At 35.4% G+C, this 23,378-nt stretch overlaps 1 protein-coding gene across 4 annotated transcripts in view; it reads right to left on the reverse strand.

Moving 5' to 3' along the window:
- The window catches only part of HMCN1 (hemicentin 1), a 454,683-nt gene that overhangs the window by 31,714 nt on the left and 399,591 nt on the right, over positions 1-23,378 (reverse strand). For 3 of the 4 annotated variants that reach the window (XM_055319154.1, XM_055319153.1, XM_055319155.1), the window contains exons 84-94: positions 22,067-22,201; positions 21,479-21,669; positions 19,614-19,695; positions 15,033-15,302; positions 14,159-14,329; positions 13,855-14,025; positions 5,482-5,652; positions 5,160-5,330; positions 4,333-4,503; positions 3,710-3,880; positions 332-481 (exon numbers count right to left, since the gene is read on the reverse strand). In XM_055319154.1, the coding sequence (XP_055175129.1) occupies positions 332-481; positions 3,710-3,880; positions 4,333-4,503; positions 5,160-5,330; positions 5,482-5,652; positions 13,855-14,025; positions 14,159-14,329; positions 15,033-15,302; positions 19,614-19,695; positions 21,479-21,669; positions 22,067-22,201 (1,854 nt within the window). Of the gene's footprint in view, positions 1-331; positions 482-3,709; positions 3,881-4,332; positions 4,504-5,143; positions 5,331-5,481; positions 5,653-13,854; positions 14,026-14,158; positions 14,330-15,032; positions 15,303-19,613; positions 19,696-21,478; positions 21,670-22,066; positions 22,202-23,378 lie in introns of those variants that run through there. The other variant, XM_055319156.1, reaches the window with a different exon arrangement.

Below are 23,378 nucleotides of genomic sequence, written 5' to 3' on the forward strand. Positions count from 1 at the left end.
GGAGAAGGATAAACATTATATGGTCTCATTCATTTGGGGAATATAAAAAATAGTGAAAGGGAATAAAGGGAAAAGGAGAAAAAATAAGTGGGAAATAATCAGAAAGGGAGACAGAACATGAAAGACTCCTAACTCTGGGAAATGAACTAGGGGTGGTGGAAGGGGAGGTGGGCGGGGGGTGGGGGTGACTGGGTGGCAGGCACTGAGGTGGGCACTTGATGGGATGAGCACTGGGTGTTATTCTGTATGTTGACAAATTGAACACCAATAAAAAATAAATTTATAAAAAAAGAAGAGGCTATTAACAACTTTTATAAGCAAACAGGCTTACCAAGACTTCGAGGTACATTGGTAATCTTGGCATGTATTATTCTAGTATCAGAGGCAGGACTATCTGTTACTGTGGCGTTAAGAAAAGCAATTCCAAATTCAACATCATTAATATTTCCAATAACACTTCCTCTGGCTCGCTGCGGCCCACCTATTGGGGGAAGAAAAAAATATTGGTGGATAAGGAAACAATTTCATCAATGTTACAGGGGACAAAATAAGGCCAGTATTCAAAGATGCTACAAATCTTCTTTCAAACATTTAAAATATCATATGACATCTGAATTTAAGAGTGAAATAAATAAGCTTTCAAAACATTCTACTTTCATGTAACACTCATCATCCCACATAAATCTAGGGTCCTTCCAATCTATATACATCATGGCATTATTTCACAATCCAAAAAATACAATCAGCACCCAGTCCCAAAGCCAAAATAAAGAATGTGTTTGTTGATGGTGATGAAATGATGATAATACGAGAGTTTATTGAGCATGTTATGCACCATGCTAAGCACTTAATGTGAGTTAACTCTTTTCATCCTGTCAAAAATCCTATAAAGTTATCTTAAATGGCCACAGTTTGCAGACTACAAAAGTAAAGTTTAGAGACCTAAGTCATAGAATGAAGGTCTGAACACAGATGTGCTTGGCATCAAAATCCATGTTCTTTTATCTATTGCCTCCTTTGTGAGAACACCACCTTTGAGGAGGGACCACCTCAAAACAGCTCCTGAGCCTCCTTTTAGGTCACTGTCAACATAGGTGTGGAGTTTCTAATAGGTATTGTTCAGTCCATCTGAACATTGGGTTTCAGATGGAAGGTTTACCAAGTTTTCCTTAATATATATATACATACTGGAAAATAGTTAACTTGAGAAAAATTTGAGAAGGGTGTTTCATTTTTAACAGTGCTGCAGAATTCCTACAGAGACAGTTGAAAACAACTACACATTTAAAAAAAAAGCATCTCTATAGTAATTTTAAGCCTTATTTCCATTGTTCAGCAAAATTATTAGTTACTGACACAGAATAGGTGGTTAATGAGTGCTTTTTAAGTGAACTGCATGCTTTAGCAAGAGAAGGAAACATACTGGGAAGAAGCTGATAGTGAAATTCATAAATATTCATTACTTGATGGCTTTTAATGGAATAAATTTCTTAAAAAATCTCTAGATGTTTACAATATTGTTACATATTATAAGCCAGGGAGAAATACAATGGTATTTAATCTCAGAAAAATCAGTAAGAATAGGGGTGCCTAGGCGGCTCATTTGATTAAGCATCTGCCTTCAGCTCAAGTCATGATCCCAGCCTCCTGGGACTGAACCCTACACTGGACTCCCATGCTGAACAGGGAGTCTGCTTCTCCCTCTCTCTCTGCTTGCCACTCCCCTGGTTGTGCTCTCTCTCTCTCTCTCTTTCAGTCAAATAAATAAAATAAAATCTTTAAAAAAATAAAAATCAGTAAGTATAGTATTTCACCATTTTAATTTGCATTACTTTGCTTATTGGTGAGAGAATACTTTTTTTCACATTGATTCAGTCTTCATGTTCTGGACTACATTTATTTGTTCATCAAGTGCTGAGAATACAATAATAAGAAAGACAAAAAGACATGAGGCTTGCCTTCATAGAGCTTATATCTGAAAGAGGGAGATAAACATTAATTAGAATTCCACAAATGTAAAATTGAAATGTACTAATGTATGTGATATCTACCAGCAAGGGAAGCCTGAGAAGAAAGTAAAAATAGAGTGGAGATCTGATGAAAGTTAGGTCTTAACTAAGCCAGAGAAGGCAGGACAAAGGCTTTCTGGATAGAGGAAAGTCGTATGTGTCACCCTTTTGAGAGGTGGTGGTTTGCCATATCTGAGAAACCAAAAGGAGAAAAGGGTGGAGAGTTGTGGGAGTCGTATTGCAAGATGATGCAGGAAAGTAGACAGTAGGGCCAATTGGGACCTGGTAGGCCATTCTGGTTCTTATCTTTAGTCCTAATCAGGAGAGAGGTGTAGAAAAATTACTAATTCACTTGGTTTTCTGGGTCACTTGATCATTTGGACCTTGGTTCTTGTCTCCAGAAGAGCTTGAGTTCCAGTGTGCAATAGACATCTTCTAGTTCTGGGTAGCTAATTGGAATCCTTGAAACTCCTTGCCAGGCTCTGTAATCCAAACTGTCCACCTATTTGGACTTCCTTCTGCTACTGGGACCCTTGTATCCATGATCAAATCATACCCCTTAGGAATGAATATTACCCCTTGACAGTGACTTGTAACAAGGCTCAGGAACTACAAAATTCCTCAATTAAAACTAGAACTGTCACCATGCCTATATGATAGAACTTCAAAATCTTTGGTAATCAGTTGATATGTTGACAAGATATGTTGAACACCGACTGATAGCCACTTGTTCTTTTAGCTGGTCTAGATCCTACAAATCCCTTCATGTAACTCCTCTCTCTCTCTCACTCTGCCAAATGAACCTTCTTGACTTTCACAGACATTTTATTTCTAAGGCACCCTTAAAGCTTTGGAAAGTTCAGTGGTATCTGAGCACTTTAACAATCCACTATTTCTTGGTACTCCAGCAAACTCTTTCATAGGTTCATAGGTTCTAGAATTCTGGCTTCGTTCCTTCTGGATTTTTTAAAAATATTATTTACATACTTATTTTAGAGAGAAAGTGTGTGTGTACCAGCAGGGGAAGGGGCAAGGGAGAGAGAGAGAGAAAGAATCTCAAGCAGACTCCATATTGAGCATGGAGCCTGATGGGGGTGGGGGTGGGGCTCCATCTCACAACATTGACATCATGACCTGAACTGAAATCAAGAGTTGGATGCTTAACCACTGAGCCACCCAGGTACCCCACCTCATGAATTTTTACATCACTTACAATATCCAGCCATGTTGTATGACTTGGGTTATCATAGTTGAACTCCCCCTATTCTTTTTTCCTAGAATTTAACTGCCCACTATTTTACTTTCCACATTTATGTTCTCTGTGTTTCCATCCATGAAAAAATAGCCCCTCGCTGTGTATTCTGTTAAGTATTCAGTTTCTATCCCACTCTCATTTTCTGTCTGGAATCTCAGCCTGGCTTTCCCCAGTCTTCCAAACCTTTTTATCCCACAAGCATAGGACTAGTATTTATAGCTGCACAGACCATATCCTTTTACAAGGGGGCCTGGATGGGGTGAGCAGCAGCTAAAATCCAGCCGTGGACCAACTTGAAGGGGAAAAATACATTTTCCCTACTTCTTCCTTCTGGAGTTGGCACCATTTTGCAATTTGTGGGCTCAGAGGGATATCCTTTTCCAATTTGCAGGAAGGTTGTAAATAAGCCAGCAATGGTTTCATCAAATCTAACTTAGTTCCTTACCTGGACATACTTGCATATTGCATCTGGACACCTGAGTAGCATCTCCTGGACATGGGCGCCCGCTTATAGATGGCACTGGATTGTTGCATAGCCGTTTTCGAGTCTTTTCACCTCCTCCACAGGAGGCAGAGCACTGGCCCCAACTGTGCCAGTTTCCCCAACTTCCATCCACTGTGAACAAGAACAGAATGGCCAATATCAATCCATTGGTTTTAAAATCTACAGTTCAGGTGACCCTAACTATACAACTCTCATTTTAAGATCTGAAATGATGGGGCTGCTACAATAGCACTAAATGAAATGCTTTTCTTTTTTTATTTTTATTTTTTTAAGATTTTATTTTTTACATTTTTAAATTTATTTATTTATTATTATTTTTTAATAATAAATTTATTTTTTATTGGTGTTCAATTTGCCAATTGTTTGTATGTTGATACAGAATAACACCCAGTGCTCATCCCGTCCAGTGCCTCCCTCAGTGCCCGTCACCCATTCACCCCCACCCCCCACCCTCCTCCCCTTCCACCACCCCTAGTTTGTTTCCCAGAGTAGGAGACTTTATGTTCTGTCTCCCTTTCTGATATTTCTTTTCTTATTCTACTGCTAGGAGTCAGGGGACTCACCAGGACACATGTCAGTGTTGCACCTCTGGATCTGAGAGTCTGGCCCCCCACAAGCTCTTCCTCCATTGGAGGGATGAGGGTTATCACATGTGCGGTACCGTCGCATCTGCCCTCCGTTGCATGTCCGGCTGCACATTCCCCAGCCACTCCAAGGACTCCAGTTACCATGAGCTACAACAGAGAACCATTTGAGAGGTGCTAAGCAATGACATTCATCCAAAAAATATGTAAGACTTTCCCCTGGAACTGAAAAGAAATATATGAATCTATAAATGGGCAACTTCCAAAGGCAGCTGGTTTAGCTGTTCTTTTGACCAGAAACTGGGTATACATTCCAGTCATTGAGAAATTCCATTTGATATACATTTATTGAGTCTTGCAGTATTCCAGGAGCTGAAGGATATGAATGAGGCACGATCTGTGCTCTTCATGAGTCAAGACTATAAAATCCAGGTACAGTGGATTCAGATGCTGTTAGGGTCTTAAAATCTAGCTTGGTGACTGAATTAAGGCAAAAGGTCACTTGCCTGCCTCTGTAAAGGTATCATCAACATCATTAACAGCAGGCATGTAAGGGTGCCTTTGTCCTTGCACTCTGTACCTGGTCCTGGAGAGGAAATGAAATAGGACACAGCCCTTGCCTATATAAATCAATTACATTTACAGTATAATATAGACACAACAGCAACTGTACAACACTTTGATATCCTAAACCAAAGATAGATTGGTTATACTGGTTAATAACAGTATATTATGACTTTAAGGACTTAAGGCCATAACAAAACTTTAAGAAAGTATAATGTTGACTCACTATTTCCAACACTCACTTGGACAAGGGTCATTATTGCAAAAATCGCTCTGGACATCACTCCCTTCACATCTGCTTCCTCCATACTGTGGGACAGGATCAGAGCACTCCCTTGTTCTTTGTCTGGCACCTCCTCCACAGGACACACTGCAGGAACTCCAACTGGTCCAAGTTGCCCACTTGCCATCAACTGGATGAAGGAAAAACATATGTGCTCTGTTACTACAACACCCTGAGCATTGTTGGGTTGGGTGATTATCGACATTGATTCTTACTGACATACTACCCAAATAAGAGATAGATGTCAATTTATTAAGGTATAAACACTGTATTTTTTTTACCTGGACAATGTCGTTCATTACAAACTTGCATCTGTGTTTCTGTCCCATCACAATAGGATCCATCAAATGATGGTGGTGGATTATTACACAATCTTGTTCTTATCTGGGCACCTTTACCACAACTTTCACTGCATGCACTCCAAGGCTGCCAAGTGCTCCATACTCCATGAACTACAAATATCCCAAGAGACAGTTGCAAGTCACAGAACCATGTTTGTTAAATAAAATTATACAAGTAAATTAACTCAGTAATGAGTTAAATTAGCCTGGAATCTAAACTAATTGAAATTGAACCAAAGGAAACATAAATAATGTTCTTCCTTTCTCCTCCTGGTTAGATTTTCATGGGAATTAGTGTTCATAGGGAAATTCAGAAAGCTACCTAATGCCAAAATGAATGCTTACAATTATCCAAAGGGACTATTTTATTAAAATAGAATGTAATCAAACTACCATATGTAAACACAATCTAAGTTTAAAAATCCTAGATAAGCATTTCCTTGTGCTTTATGCTCTGGGAAAAGTGGAAGGAACCAGAAGCTTAGAACCAAGGCTGTATCACAGATCTATGTGCAAATACAGACAATACAAAGGTTTCCATAATGATAATTTGGACTCTAGACTCAAGACCACCTCTTTAAGCTTGATTCAGCTTCATGTTTAAAAAGACATTTGGATCTTTCAACAACATGATGATTTGCACAGTTGTAACTCTTTGAAAAACTGTCTCCATTACATAATGTTCCTGAATTAAAAGTTCTGAATAACACACTCACCTGCTTCCTAAACACCAAAAATTTGACCAGTAGTTTCCACTGAGTGATATTAAGGCCTTCCTTTTGGTAACTAACATATTACACCATCAAACCACAAGACCAAAGCAACCTTGTTTCCTACCAGGTGCATGGACTAAAAGTCAACATTATGGTTTCTCTCATGTATAAGTCAATATCAAGTGTTATTTTTTGTTTTAAGGGTACTTTATAGACATAGGGCTCATCAACTATGTTTTTGTGGTCACCCAGTTGAACCAAGATATGAACCACAATAGGGCCTTAAGGTCAGTGTCTAAGTATTCTCTTAACATGATCTATAAGACACTAAGAGAATTAGTTGAAAACCAAGTAATGAAATTATCATTTGGCTGCTTTGTTTAGATAATAATTTAAACCACATCTTAGATTTTCTTTCAGTTAACTATTTTCTAGTTGAGTTTATTACCTATCCTTGAACTTTGTAGATCCAGACAAGCACAGCTGGACAAATTTATCTTAGCTGACAAGAATTTGGACTAAAAAGTATTTGGCTAAACCTAAAAAGAAAGAAGAAAGACTTTAAATATAGGGCAGATATCACTCAAAACTACTTCTTTATTAATTAAGATTACTGATGTATGGACTATGTGGCTGGAAAAAGTCTGCTATTCCAGTTATTTTAGTACATTATATTTTCGAGGCTGTTGACAGATGCATTTTTTAAAAAGATTACAATTGGGTGATGTTTATTTATTATTTGAGTAATTTATATTACATATAAATAGAGGTATTTACTTGAAGACCTTTTATTTTTTTTAAATCAGTGCAGATTTTTACCAGAATTGAATTTAGTGACATAATATATGTGGTAGAGGCGAAATGTTTCTTTATATGAAAGAAACGATAAGAAAAAAGTTAGAATGATAATATGAGCCAGATAAAGCATAAAATATTGTGGTATATAAATAATACAAAAGAAAAAAGCTATGGAGAAATTAGTATGTAAGAAAAATGCAAAATGTAATAGATGAATTTACTGCTACACTGAGTTGCAGTTCTGATTCTGGAAAAGCACTAGAATACGGTGCTTAGGAGTAAGGACTCTGGACCAGATGCTCTGGGTTTGATAACTGCTTTACCCTTACTATCTGTGCAAGCTTAGACAAGTTACTTGGTTTCTGTGTGCTGTTTTATCATCTACAATATGTAGATAATAAAAGAACCTACTTTATTAGGATTAGGGTGAAGAATAATGAGTTGATAGATGAAAAATGCTTGGAATAGAGCAGGACATACAGTAAGTACTACACATATGTGAGCTATGAGCGAGTACAGCCATTCTTTTTCAAAACTTTATTTCACTGATGGCAAGTGATGCAGAGCATTTTCTCATGTGCAAATCAAAACCACAATGAGATACCACCTCACACCAGTGAGAATGGGGAAAATTAATAAGGCAGGAAACAACAAATGTTGGAGAGGATGCGGAGAAAAGGGAACACTCTTACACTGTTGGTGGGAATGTGAACTGGTGCAGCCACTCTGGAAACCTGTGTGGAGGTTCCTCAAATAATTAAAAATAGACCTGCCCTACGACCCAGCAATTGCACTGTTAGGGATTTACCCCGAAGATTCAGATGCAATGAAATGCCGGGGCACCTGCACCCCGATGTTTCTAGCAGCCATGTCCACAATAGCCAAACTGTGGAAGGAGCCTCGGTGCCCATCGAAAGATGAATGGATAAAGAAGATGTGGTTTATGTATACAATGGAATATTACTCAGCCATTAGAAACGACAAATACCCACCATTTGCTTCAACGTGGATGGAACTGGAGGGTATTATGCTGAGTGAAGTAAGTCAATCGGAGAAGGACAAACAGTGTATGTTCTCACTCATTTGGGGAATATGAATAATAGTGAAGGGGAATATAAGGGAAGGGAGAAGAAATGTGTGGGAGATATCAGAAAGGGACACAGAACATAAAGACTTCTAACTCTGGGAAATGAACTAGGGGTGGTGGAAGGGGAGGAGGGCGGGGGGTGGGGGTGAATGGGTGACGGGCACGGAGGGGGACACTTGACGGGATGAGCACTGGGTGTTATTCTGTATGTTGGTAAATTGAACACCAATAAAAATTAATTTATATAAAAAAAATAAAAATAAAAAAAAACAAAACTTTATTTCAGTATGGTTGACACATAATGTTACATTAGTTTTAGGCATACATCATAGTGATTCAACAAATTTACATATTATGCTATGCTCACCACAAAGGCAGCTACCATTCTGTCACCATACAACACTATTATAATATTACTGACTATATTCCTTATGTTGTGCCTTTTATTTCTGTGACATTTATTTTAAAACTGTAAGCCTATATCTCCAACTCTCCTTCACCTATTTTTTTCATCTCCCCAACCTCCTTCCTTCTGGCAGACATCAATTTATTCTCTGTATTTATAGGTCTGATTCTACTTTTTGTTTAGTCGTTTTTCCCCCAGATTCCACATATGAGTGCAATCATACAGTATTTATCTTTCTTAGTCTGACTTATTTCATTTAGCATACTATCCTCTAGGACCATTCATGTTTTGCAAATGGCAGACTCTCATCCTTTTTTATGGCCACATAATACACACACACACTTACACACCACATCTTCCTAATCCATTCATCTATTAACGGGCACAGGTTGCTTCTACATCTTGGTTATTATAAATAATGCTGCAATAAACACAGAGGTGCATATATCTTTTGAAATAGTGTTTTCATTTTTCTTGGGTAAATACGCAGGAATGGAATTATTGGATCATATGCTAATTCTATTTTTAATTTTTTGAGGACAATCTATACTGTTTTCCAAAGTAAAACCATTTTCCACTCAAAATTCTGAACTGCCAGAAAGACACTTTTAAAAATGCTCATTCTTTAAAATATGTGTATATATATTATAATATGTATATATATTATACATATATTAGGTATATTATAAATATATTTTTATGACAATGACTCTAAAATTGCAGCAGAATGGCCCACTCTGGATGATAACAATCCTTTTTAGGGGGAGGACTGGAAGTTAAAAAATACTCTTCTAACTGCGGCAAGGAAAGTATAATATAAGCTTAAAGTGTCAATTTGCACCAGAAAGTAAGAAAGTATTCAAGGAATTATGGGTACAAGCCAAGAGGACCCTGAAGCTAGCCTAAAGGGCTCTCCACTAACCAAATCTAGGATAACAGAACATCACAATAAATAACAGTAGTGGTGTGTAATAAACTATTGAATGAAATAATACCTGAATCTTAACTGATATAAATTTAAAAAAATAAGAGAAAGTTCTTCCTTACAATATGAAGCTAATAATAAATGTAGAAGATCTGGTGTAGTTAAAATATGGAAATAGTTGATTTAAGCAAGAATCTTAAATAGATGCTAAAACTAATGAGTGAAAGATTGAAAGAAACAAGATGTTTATGTAGTCTGAAAGTTTCCCTACAAAATACTTACTAATTACAAAGGTAAAAATACTAACTCTAGAGTGGTATTCAGCACTTTAAACAAGTGAACAAAGTTAGCATTACCAGTTTGGGACAAACTGATATCATGTGCCTTCTGATATGATGCACTGAGAAGGACATGAAATAATTTCTGTCATGTTTCTGCCAAAATGCAAAATCTGAAGCTAATTATAAGGAAATAGCAGACAAATCCAAACTGAAAACTCTTGTGCAAAATGATTGGCCTGTACAGTTAAGAAAATATCAAGATCAGAAAAGTCAAAAGAAACTAGGGAATTGTTCCAGTTATGAGCAGCCGAACAGAAATGACAAAGACATGCAAGTGTGTTCCTAGATTGAATTTAGAATGGGAAAAAAGGACTTATAAAAGCATTATTGGGATAAGTCACAAAATGTGAATGTGGATTGTGGATTAGGCAGTGGGATTAGTAACAGTATTGCATTAAAGTCAAATTCTTGATTTTGATAATTGAACTGTGATTATGAAAGATAATGACCTTGATTTAGTTAAATACACATGATTGGTGAATCTGAGTGAGGGCATACAGGAGTTGTTTGTACTATTCCTGCAAGTTTCCTGTAAGTTTGACAGTATTAAAAATAAATTCTTATTAAAAAGAGTAAAACTCTGTGAAGCAAAAGCTAACAGAACTACAAAAAAATACATGAATTCACTATGATAGAGACTTTGACACTCCTCTATCACAAATGCACAGATGTAGCGGGAATAAAACCAGTAAGGAAATTGTTGAACTCAACACCACCATTGATCAAGTGGATATAATTGACATTTACAGACTATTCCATCCAACTACAGCAGAATACACCTTCACAAGTTCATCTGCAACATTCACCCAGACAGAACACAGCCTAGGTCATAAAATACATCTTTAAAAATTTAAAAGAATAGACAGAATTTAATACCTGCTCTCAGACCACGGTGGAATTAAGATAATAACAGAAAAATAACTAGAAAACCCTCATCTATGTGGAGATTAAACAACACACTTCAAAATGATACATAGATCAAAGAAATCTCAAGAAATTAAAAATATTTTGAACTAAGTGAAGATGAAAGCATAACTTCTCAAAATTTGTGGGATGCAGCAAAACAGTGCAAGGAGGGAAATTTATAGCACTCAGTGCATTTATTAGAAAAGAAAGATCTAAATCAATTACCTAAGTTTCTACCTCGGGAAACCAGAAAAAGAAGAGAACGTTAATTCCAAAGTAGTCAGAAGGGGGAAAAAAAAAAGAATTAGAACAGAAATCAGTGAAATTGAAAAAAGGAAGCCAATAGATAACATCAATGAAATCAAAAGCTGCCTCTTTGAAAATATCAATAAAGTAAATAAGGATCTAACCAGAGGAAGAAAAAAGAGAGACTGAGAACACAAATTACTAGTATCAGACATGAAAGAGGGGACATAGCTATGAATCCTGTGAATATTAAAAGGGTAATAAAGGAATACTATAAACAGTCTAGGCTTAAATTTGATAACCTGGATGAAATGGACCAATTCTTTGAAAGACACAATTTGCCAAAACTTGCACAAGAAGTAGACATCTGAATAAGCCTGTATCTCTTAAAGACAGTGAATCAAAATTAATAACCATACCAAATGGAAAGCACTATTTCAAATGGGTTCACTGCTGACTTTTCCAAAACATTTAAGGAAGACATTATACCAATTCTTTACCATCTCTCTGAGAAGACAGAAGCAGAAAGATTACTTTCTAACTTATTCTATGAGGCCAGCATTTCCCTAATACCAAAATCAGACAAAGACATTACAAGAAAAAAAATTATGGATCAAAAACTCTCATGAACATAGATTAAAAAATGAAATATCAGCAAGTTGATCACAGCAATATATAAAAAGAAAAGCCCTTCAATCTCTAAGATTCTGACATACCCCCTGGATGAGAAAGACTATCTTAGGCTACCTGCCATTTTAAAGTGGTCTGATGAAAAATACTTAACAACCACCTCTCAGAAAATAGGGAGATAAACTGATTTGTAGCATCATGGCATAAACGCTTCCACTATAGTCTATGCCCAGCTAGCAATATGATGTCACTAAACTTTCAAACAGAAAGAGATACATGCTTTCATTTGTTGGCTCCAGGATACCACTGACACTTTGCCAAAACAATAGTTAAGTTCAATTAATTTAGGGACTGGGGAATAACTAGAGGAAGTCTCAAAAACAGTAAGCCAGTAGAACAGTTGAGTAAAATACCAGTAAACCAATAGTTATTCAATATGAAGAGAAAAAAGCTTTTATTTTAGGACATCCATAGATATCATTTTTGCTTTTCCTTATATTGATGTAACTAACAATCTGCACAAAGATTGCTCTAATCAGGTATTCTGGCCTTTTTAAATTTGATGTATTATGCTATTATAATTAGCTTTCTAATTTTTTAAGATTAAAAGAATATTTTTGTCTTTGGTTTATTTTTGTTTAAGATTTCACAACAGTATTTTACTTTTGTAATGTAATATAAGTTCTGAACTACAAATCAAGACAGCTAGGATCTAAGCAAACAGGCTTAGCAATCAGACTTGGATTCAAATCCTTGATTCACTTTTTATTAGCTATGTAACGGTCAGTGAATTAATTATCATATATTTTCTGAATCTTGGTTTCCTCAATTATACAATAGGATATGATATCCAATGTAGTGGATAACTATTTCATTTTGGTTTGTCAGCATCCTCTTTCCCTTTTTTTAAAACCATCTCAGCTAAGGTGTCTCATCTAGTCATGCTCTATCACTGCAACTCTTTGAGTTTGTTCAGTATGCTTATCAATGTCTGAATGATATTATCTATTTATCATTCTAACTGGAGCAATTAAAACAATACTTTGAGCACAGAGTTGGTGCTCAATAAATATTTACTGGATAAATGAATGAATACATGAATTAATTAATGAATGGCCAGACACTCTTCTATTCCATATGATTTCTCTCGGCTGTCTAACAAGGAGCTCTGCCCCTCTTGACATACTGTGGGTAGGTAGCTCAAGCCACTTATTCAAGTATCTGGACTTAGTTGAGTTCAGAGGTGAGCATGGGACCCCCAAAAAATCAGTGAGGTCTCCTTTTCAGAGGTTGGTAGGAATTCTGAGAGAGAGGGCAAGACTCTTTTTTCTGAGGCGTTAGATTCTAAGTGAGTCAGTAGCTGTCAGCAGTAATTTTTTTTCCACTGCATGGAAAGAGTTTAATGGACAATAAAGCCAAAGTGAGGAAAGCAGAGATGAGAGATAGAAAAAAAGCTAGTAAAAACACTGGCCAAATCCTTGAATTCAATCATACCTGATAGGAGAATCTTCTATTTAAGCTTATTTTAAAAAAATATTTTATTTATTTATTCATTAGAGACACACACACACAGGGAGAGAGAGGCAGAAACACAGACAGAAGGAGAAACAGGTTCCCTGAAAGGAGGCTGATGTGGGACTTGATCCCAGATCCCAGGAACATGCCCTGAGCCGAAGACAGACGTTCAAATGCTGAGCCATCCAGACATCCCAGTTTACGCTTATTTAATTTTGGTTTCTGTCACTTTAATCTGAAAAAAGCCCTAAAATACATATGTTGTAGGGTTGCTTTACAAAGTAAAAACCACATGTACATAAAGCACCTAACATAGTTCCTAGAACATGACAGGTGTTTAGTGAATAGCTGGTATTATATTATCTTAGTCCTCACTAATTGTGTGTTTCTAGAAAAGTCTTTAAATACCCTAGACTTCATTTTTCTTACCTGAAAATGAATGGCTGCACTAGATGTTAAGATCCTTATTACTTCTAAAATTTGTAAACACTTTATTTTCTCTACATGATTCAAAATACACCACAGTTCGTGTAACATAAAGATGTTCAATTAAATCAGGGATTTTCCTTAACATTGATTAATATCATACCTTTCATAACTTTATCAATGAGACAGAAGAACACAGAGAATGAATATATTCCAGGGGAGAGGCCACAAGATCTTTTTATAACAAAGAAGAAAAAGTAATTATAACCTCTTTCTAGGACTTAAAAATAGCCAAGTTTTGCCAATCAGTGTACTCTCACCTGGACAAGGCCTAATGTTGCACATGATGATTTCTACTGCATTTCCTTCACATGGCCGCCCACCATATTGAGCTGATGGGTTATTGCAAGTTCTGGTCCTGGTTCGGTTGCCACGTCCACAACTCCTTGTGCATTCTTCCCAAGGGTTCCATTCTGACCAGCCACCATCCACTACACAAAGGTGAAACATTACACTGTTGGATACTTTTCAATTTAAAGCATTAACACTGAGGCAATCCATAGTTAGGGAACAGAAGTGAGTATCTATTGAACATGTGCCTATCTGTTGAATAAAGAGATGTACCTGGACACAGCTTACGTTGACAGTTTCGGGTTTCTGAATCTGACCCTTGGCAAGGTTTCCCACCATTGGCTGGAAAGGGGTTGTTGCACAGACGACTTCTCTTCTGGATGCCCTTTCCACAGGTGACACTGCAGGATCTCCATGAAGACCACTGGGAATATCCTCCATGTACTGCAAATAAAACATTGGACTTTGTGTTTGTGAACAGCAAAACATAAATTGATTTTCATTTATGCACCAGGTCTAAAGCTGAATCTATAATTGCTGAGAAATTGCCTATGGAAGAAAATGCTCTCTTTTATGCTAAAATTAAAATCTATACAGGAAAGAAGAATTTCAAATAGTTAGCTAGAGTTTCTTCCCAGCTCTGATCCTGACTCATATGAACATGGCTGCTAGAAGAATGAGAGACCAAGAAGTTCAAATACTGTTTACCCTTTGGATATGTCATTTTTTAAAGAAAAATAAATGCATCAATTTCTGATAATAAATTTGACTTAGTTTTGAATCAATACTTCAGTCCAGGATTTTGAATTGTTAGCATGGTATTTTACTGCTTTAATCTGTATTGTTTTTTTCCCTCCAGTCTGTAAATTATGGGATTTTTGTTCTAGCTCCACAGTCTAGAAGCATCTTAGGGAAAAAGGAGACTTGGACTAAGATGTCTAATAATTTTTATGATTTGGTTTGCCCGAGGTGCTATTTATCTATTTATTTATTTTTAAAGTTTATTTATTTTTGTAATCTCTACACTCAATGCGGGGCTTAAACTCACAGCCCTGAGATGGAGTGGCATGCTCTTCCAACTGAGCCAGCCAGGGTAATACTACCTCCAGGTGCTATTTTATGTAAATATCCTTCTGATCACACTCACCCTGGACTGTGACTGGCACTCTGACAAGGACAGAACCCATCAGGTTTCGAGCAACACATTCATATTCAGACGTATCTTCTTTCTGAGCAGCAGCAATATGTAATGAGTTGTTGGACAGCACATTAACTCGGTCATCCCAGGGGATAGAGTGCCCTTGACGGGACCATGTAACGGTTGGATGAGGCTCTCCGGTTGCCTGACAATTCAATATGACTTTGCCACCAGCATTAATAACAGTTTCTACTGGCTCAAGGGTGATAATGGGAGGACCTACAGAAAAAAGAAGATGGCATTTCTTAGTTTTTACTAAGTTATATTAACAGTTTTTAATCAATATTACATAGTAACATTATTTTTTTTATTTTTTTAAAGATTTTATTTATTTATTCATGATAGTCACACAGAGAGAGACAGAGACACAGGCAGAGGGAGAAGCAGGCTCCATGCACCGGGAGCCCGATGTGGGACTCGATCCCGGGTCTCCAGGATCGCGCCCTGGGCCAAAGGCAGGCGCCAAACCGCTGCGCCACCCAGGGATCCCCATAGTAACATTATTTTGGAAAAAAATGGGTGGATTTGTTTATAGAAAGCTATTTCTCAACTACTAAGGTTGCAGTTGTCATTGATAGACTTTTCATAGCTCTGTTTTACTCACTAAATGTCCAAAATTTTAACCCCCTAAGCAGATTAGCCTATAGTATATGCTCTGCAGTCATACTTTCTAGATTCAAACTCTGCTTCTGTTCTGTAGGCTCTCTCTGAGCCTTTGTGTCCTTCAGAAAATTCTTGTTAATACTCCACTAAGATGATGTAAGCCTAGCTCTTTTACAGGGGAAGCACATAATATTATTAGTACTATTGTTGTTATCATTGTTTTTGTCTGTGTTTACCTGGTGAACATTCACTTCTTTCCCTTACATCATTTTTTGATGAAAAGAGTCATTATTCACTTTTTATTTCATTACTTGTCGTAATTCATGTATTCAATAAACATGTATTGTGAGCCTACTATTTTCCAGGCATTGTGTTAGATGCTGAGTGTACAGAGATAACAGATATAACTTATTATAGTATCAAGGACTTCACAGTCCACTGATAAGACAGGTGAGTGACTATAATTACTTAGCTATAATGTAGTTATAGGATTTAGTAATGGAATAGGAAGAACAGTATTTAGTACAGAATAGGTAAATATGTGGTAACATGGAAGCATAGACAGTAGTGGCTTAATAGATCAACAGAGGCATTCATTGAAAATAGAGAGGAAAAGGAAGATATTCAAGAATCATTAAGAATGAGGTAGAAAGAAAATCAAGAGAGAATGGTACCCTGGCAATCATAGGAAGGGGTTTCAAGAAAGAGGGAGAAGTTAATAGTTTTATAGTAGATTATTATAGTAGATTATAGCTGCTCAAGTAAGTCAGAAAAAGTGTAAAGGCAGCTGTATACAGCTGCTGGCAGAAAGTTTATGCTGGACTACAGTGTCAAGAAATATAGAATATGAAAGACTTCATGGGGAAGAAGAAGCTTGAACTAGATTTTCAAAAATGGGTAAGATTATATATAGGAGAAGGGAGGCTACTTGGAGAGAAGAAAATAGCATGGAGACAGATTTAGCTTTGAAAGGATGATTTCCCCCAGAGAGCAGCAGCATACGAGGTTTTAAACATTTATTTAATCAGAAGACTTCCCATTCGAATAGGTGAGCAAAGAGGAGGTTGTATATTCTTGAAGGGTGAAGGTTGTGATGTAGTGGGCTTGAATGATTTGCTCAATGAGAGGTAATAAATGTCACATAATTCAGGGTGATGGCTCCATTTTAGATGGAAAAGTATACCGAGAATAATAGAACATAAAACAAAAGTGGAAGTAAAATGTGTTTTACTGTGACATTAATATGCGAGCACTTTATGTGGAGTTATTACTGACATGTTGCCTTTTACAAAAGTATTTCATATGAGGTTTGAATTTCTCAGTGAGTATCATTAATGCATTATTCATGTATATGCCCACATCATCCTACACAATTACCTTCTTACTTGATGTTTATGTTAACCTTACTCTAGAAACTTTCAGGACTGGGGCTTTTATTTATCTCCCAGTGTTCAGATTATGTTATGAGTTCAATAAACTGCTGCTGAATAAATGAAATGCCTCAGATTAATCACTCAACACTAAATGATAACATAATGACTAAATGAGCTCTTCTGCTCCTGCTATTATGGTCAAAGAAAATGTCAAATAAAACTCAGAATCTTAATTTCAATGCCGTATTTGAACATTTCCGATTGCCCATAAGGCTATAAGTTAACTCAACAATAAAATTCCATATGTATATCTTTCATGGTTGAATTAATTCTATCAGTCACATAATGATCAGTTAAATATGAGTACTTTCTCTAAATGAAAACATTGCTTCTGGTGCTTTAATTTTAAACAAATTATATTTTGTATTTTTTTATATGCCTCACTTATTTAAATCAACTTATTGTCGGTACATGTAAATAAGCTAATCTAATGAAGCCTTTCATAAACCAGATCAGTGGAACACTCTTCCAAGGAGAGATTAATCATTGTGATGCCCTATCTACATTTACTCAACAAAGCGGGGAGGAAGGTTTCATGGAAAAAACATTTATTTGGGAAATGTAGCATATTATACCCTTTTCTTGCTGAATTATAACAATTAACATGTTAACATTTTAGGAAATATCTGCAATAAAGAAATCTGGCAACTAAGCAGGGCTTGGCATATAGTAGGTGCTTTTTATATATTTGATAAATGAATGAACTTTGTTTAATTGATTCTTTTTCAGACTTGTTTGACCATGGAACTCTAGTTTTTTCCTAATAACATCCTACAAGGCGATGTACTTTATAAAACATCATCTTAGCAAGATATGGAAACAACCTAAGTTCTCGTGATGGACGAATGGATAAAGAAAATGAGAAGAAATGAGAATCATTTTCTTTATCCATATATATATATATGGATAAATATATATCCATTATATATGGATAAATATATATCCATTATATATGGATAAATATATATATATATATAATGGAATATTATCCAGCAATAAAAAGAAGGAAATCCTGCCATTTGCAACAGCATGAATGGATCTGGAGGGCATTATGGTAAACCAGACATAGATAAATAGTATATGGTATCATGTATATATGAAATCTTAAAAAAAGAGTTGAATTCACAGAAACAGAGTAGATTGGGGGAAATGAGTGATGTGGATCAAAGGATACAAACTTTCACTTAGAAATGAATAAGTTCCAAGGTTCTAAAGTATAGCATGATGACTATAGTTAATAATACTGCACTGTATCCTCGAATTTATAAAGTGAGTAGATCTTTAGGGTTCTTACCAAAACAATCAAACCAAAAAATGGTAACTGTGAAGTGATGGATGTGTTAATAAACTTGATTGGTGCAATCATTTCACAGTATATATATATCAAATTTCCACACTGTACACTTTAAATATACACAGTTTTATTTACCTAGTATACCTCAATAGAGCTAGGGGAAAACATTGTCTTAGATATTTACATAGTATCTATTATTAAATGCTAAGGTCTGAAAAAGATTTTTAAAAAGTTAAAGTCTTAGATAATAGTAGTTTATTTAGCAAATAACTTTTAGTAAATACTTGTCTGCAGCATCTCTTGATAGTGAATGAAGAAAACATAATTTTATCCCACTAAATACTGAGCCTATTCACAGAAGAAGTTTATTCACTTAAGTTCTCAACCCAATGATGCTACCCTCAGGTCAATCCTGAAGTGGTTCTGGAGACTACCCTTTTATTTTATTTTATTTTATTTTATTTTATTTTATTTTATTTTATTATTTTATTTATTTTATTTTATTTTATTATTTTATTTTATTTTATTTTATTTTTTTATTTTATTTTTTAATGAATTAATTTTTTATTGGTGTTCAATTTACCAACATACAGAATAACACCCAGTGCTCATCCCGTCAAGTGTCCCCCTCAGTGCCCGTCACCCAGTCACCCCCACCCCCCACCCTCCTCCCCTTCCACCACCCCTAGTTCATTTCCCAGAGAGACTACCCTTTTAATGGCTTACACTGAGGGGCTTCATAATGAGCATGATAGTCCTACTATCAGAATACATAATTATTTCACTGAAGATTGATAGCAATCAACCTAGAGCACTTTCAAATTCATTGATATTAGTCTTTACTTTTAATATATATGTTTAAAGTGCCACAAAATGACATTTTTGTAAAAGCATGAGATCCATGGTGAACTACAAGAAGGGTATTTGACTGAATATTTTGCAAACCAAAAGAAAGCTCTGCCACTAAGCAATTGCAATCGTGAACTGCCTATGTTAGATAAAATAGAAAAAATATCTATTCAGAACTGGATCAATCTTTTGCTTGATAACAAATTGCTCTATCAGCAGCAGAAAACTAAATTGCATAATTCTGAAGACTGCTGATAATATATTTGCTATAAAGTTAAAGAAGATGGACATTCTTTATTAGGAAACATTCCTTAAATTAGGTGTTTACATAGAGTTTAATAAGCAGCTTACTCTGCAGGGTCAGACTCATGCTGCGCTCCACCACCCCAGCGTCATTGGTAGCTACACATGTATAATCACCAGCATCTTCATTCTATGGAAATAAGCAGTGTCTTATTAAAATGTGTGCCTATACAGCAGGGCAAAAAACTCTTTCACTACAAGGTTAATATAAAATTCCATTTTTGAGAGATTATCATAGAAATAGATAAAACTACATATATTTAACACCATAAGTAGGTTTAAAAACAAGAAAAAAATTGCCAGCCTAAATGTTTCCAAAATAGTCTATTATTGCTCTCTGAGAATAATAATTGCTAGGAAACTGAAGCAAAAAAAAAACATTTTTTGTAATCTACCGAAAATAACCTCACTAAAGAAAACTGCCTATGCTATTCTTCCAGATATCTTTTTTTTAATCCAGAAAGAGAGGAAAAGAGAGGGAGAGGCAGAGAGAGAGAGAGAGAGAAAGAGAGAGAGAGAGAGAGAGAGAGAGAGAGAGAGAGAATATCTTAGGCAGATTCCATGCTTAGCATGGAGCCCAATGTTGGGCTTCATCTCCCAACTCTGAGATCACAACCTGAGCCAAAATCAAGAGTTAGACACTTAATCATCTGAGCCATTCAGGCACATCTATTCTTCCAGATACCTCAAAAAGCATTAAAATAATGAGGACAAAGGAACAAATATTGAGACTTTTCTAATGGGGATTATTAAAAAAATTAAGAGGAGTCTCTATCTAGGGAGTGTGCACTTCAGGTGAGAAAGTGAAAAACTAACTTACTGATAATGATGAACCACAGAATATAAGTCACAAATTTATACATATGTGGTATAAAAATAAGTGCTATATGAGTTTAGATTTGATGACTAATTAGAGTCACAGATTTTGCTAAAAGTCTGGTGAATATGAGAATTTGTTAATAAAAACATTAAGTCAATAAAGGAGAACTGAACTGCAGGAAGTAGAGCAGGGTGGGAGAAGGAAGACAGATGTTTGATTGGGGGTGTCAATGTATTATCCAGATAGAAATTTTCAATAAGAAACTGTAAATAGAACTTGGAAGAGTTTCAGAGTTGGAAATAAATATTTAAGAATCCGAAATTTTATGGTGAAAAAAATTAGTATTAACATTAGTGGTATTAGAAGAAGTACTAAGGACTTTAGAAGTAGTAAAACTTGTGTAGAGGAAAGGGAGAAGGTGGTAATGAAGAAATCTAAATTTCACTAATGTTGTAGCAGTTAAAGACAGAAATCATTGCAAAACTGAAAGGACAAGGAACAACATCCAATGCTGAAATAAAACCCAGGAGAAAGACTAAGAGTGGTTCATTGGATCAGGTGATTAAATATTATATTTTAATTATTATTTCAATTAATTCAACAATGCATTAAAAAGTTACCCATCTGTAGTGTAGTTGAGAAATTTTTAGATAAAATATCTCATTCACTTGACTCCAAAATTAGAATAACTTAAAGCAACACTCATTTTCTGAATTACTGAAGCTTTTGGAAAGCCTTATATAGTTATCAGCTTAGTGATGAAACCTAACCTTATAATTTATCTGTAACTGTGTTTATAATTCTTTAATTTCTTTGATCTAATACAGATTTGAGGAAGTTATCTAATGATGCTAAATAATAATAGATCAATCATTGGGAACAAAGCAGCAACATTATTTTGTTGCTTGTATTTCTTTGAAAAAGCTAAAAATAATCAGTTTGAACACTGTGTCAGTTGTTTATAAAAACCCATTGATTCAGATTTTATGATTAAATTAGAAATGCAACAGAAACTTTTCCCATTCATGGCCCCTATAGAGAGGCATTAATTGTGGCGATTAAAGTGCCCACCAACAATTTCAGTATAACTTACTACAGTGCCATAAATGGCCAGGGAACCATTGACCAGTTGACGGATTCTGTGGTTAATTTCAATATCCATCCCCTTTCTGCTCCATTGAATGGTTGGGGCAGGATCTCCTTTCACCTCACAATTCAAGATTGCATTACCACCAAGTGGTTCAATCCAGTTAGAAGGGTAATCACCTTTGAAGACTGGAGGTTCTGGGAAATAACAATGGATAATTGTAAGTAAAAGGGAGCTCTGATAATTTCTTTGTGATTTTGACCTATTTAGAAAGATAATTTTAGTGAGGAAGGGAAAAGCCACTTTTGAACCCCATGGATTTTCAGAATCAACTGCTCATGCTAATCAACCAGATAATTTGGTTAGTTTCAATAATCTAAGCAGATGATTCTGTTTTGTACCAAATGATCTCTTTGCTTACCTATTTTTGAGTTGACTGTTGATAATTTTTTATTTCTTATGAATTTGCGCATCTGTGAAACAGGACTAGATGGATTAATAAACTGAAGTTATAGTGTATAACTACATAATAAGGAAGCAAAATGCAAACTATTCATTATGAATAAATGATAAAGATAGAGCATGTTTACCTACCTTTCACATAAACAAATCCAATTGCCTTCACAAAACCAACGCTGTTCTCTGCAGTGCACACATAAGTACCTGAATCTTCTTTTGACACTCTTTCAATAACAAGTTCACTGTGTCCATTAACACTGTCAAAGTGGGCTGAAAGAAACAAGTCAGGAAACGACACAAATGCCTCTCAGTAACTTAGGAAAATAATCACAACAGCTCAATATTTTGCAGGTTGGATTTATGAGTTGGTCAGCAGCTAAACTAGAGATCTCATCATGACATTGGAGAAGAAAGCCTTTTCCACAGATTTCTTCCCCTAAGCTATTTGCTGTCTCTAGAGACTTGTTTGAAGAATGAAAAACAGCAGAAGGAACAGGAAAAGAAGATGAAAACAAACATCTTTTAAAATTATTTTAGATTTAAAGTACACCTTTCATCTCAAAGTGTTCCCTAAATCTGGCTCGAGGTCTCTCTGGGTTTCAAAAATCTTTCATTCAGACATCTGACATTTTCCATTTCATTTATTTCACCACCACAATTTACCTCAAAAACATAAAAACCTTTTCAGTTGTAATTCAACTGACTTGGCAGGTCAGAGAGGAAATCATGAAAACATATGTTAGCTAGGTAATAATGACAACATGATTAAATTTGTAATAATTTAACTTCTTCATAAATGGTGATGATATAAATATTTATAAAGGTAGTTATAATATTTGGAATAGAATTTAAGGTAAACATGCTAATCCTCAAGCAACTTATACTCAATAAGATTCTGATTAGATCAGCAAACACCTAATTATGTTAGGTATGTTTACTTTGCCTGCTTTCCTCCATTTGAATTATTTCAAAAGATTTCATACTGTTGAATATTAAGTGGAAAATCAAGCTTTAAAAATTTAAATAGCTGAATTAGTTATTACACCATCAGAAAACAGTACTGATTAGATTTTTTTAGACTTTATTTTTCCTTACTGAGGTATAATATTAATATTAAGGTAATACAGTTGATGAATTTCAGTCAATAATATAGATCTTTATAATAGAAGAATTGAAGCTTATTCTTTTCTAGGAAGACATTTATTAAATGCTAATAGTGCAGTATTTCAGAATTCAATTTTGGGATATGACAACTTATTAACTGATAACATATTTGTGCTGATAACAAAGTCTAACAAATAAAGAGATACTTGTTCTCCCAGAAATGAGTGCTTCTGGGTTCCAGGCATTACTTCAATATGTAGTACACACAGTGACTAAAATTTTTCTCTATAATTTATCTACATTATAAGAGAGGTTAATAGATATGAGTTAATTCATACAGTGA

This window comes from Nyctereutes procyonoides, unplaced genomic scaffold, assembly GCF_905146905.1.
Source record: "Nyctereutes procyonoides isolate TBG_1078 unplaced genomic scaffold, NYPRO_anot_genome, whole genome shotgun sequence".
Taxonomy (NCBI): domain Eukaryota; kingdom Metazoa; phylum Chordata; class Mammalia; order Carnivora; family Canidae; genus Nyctereutes; species Nyctereutes procyonoides.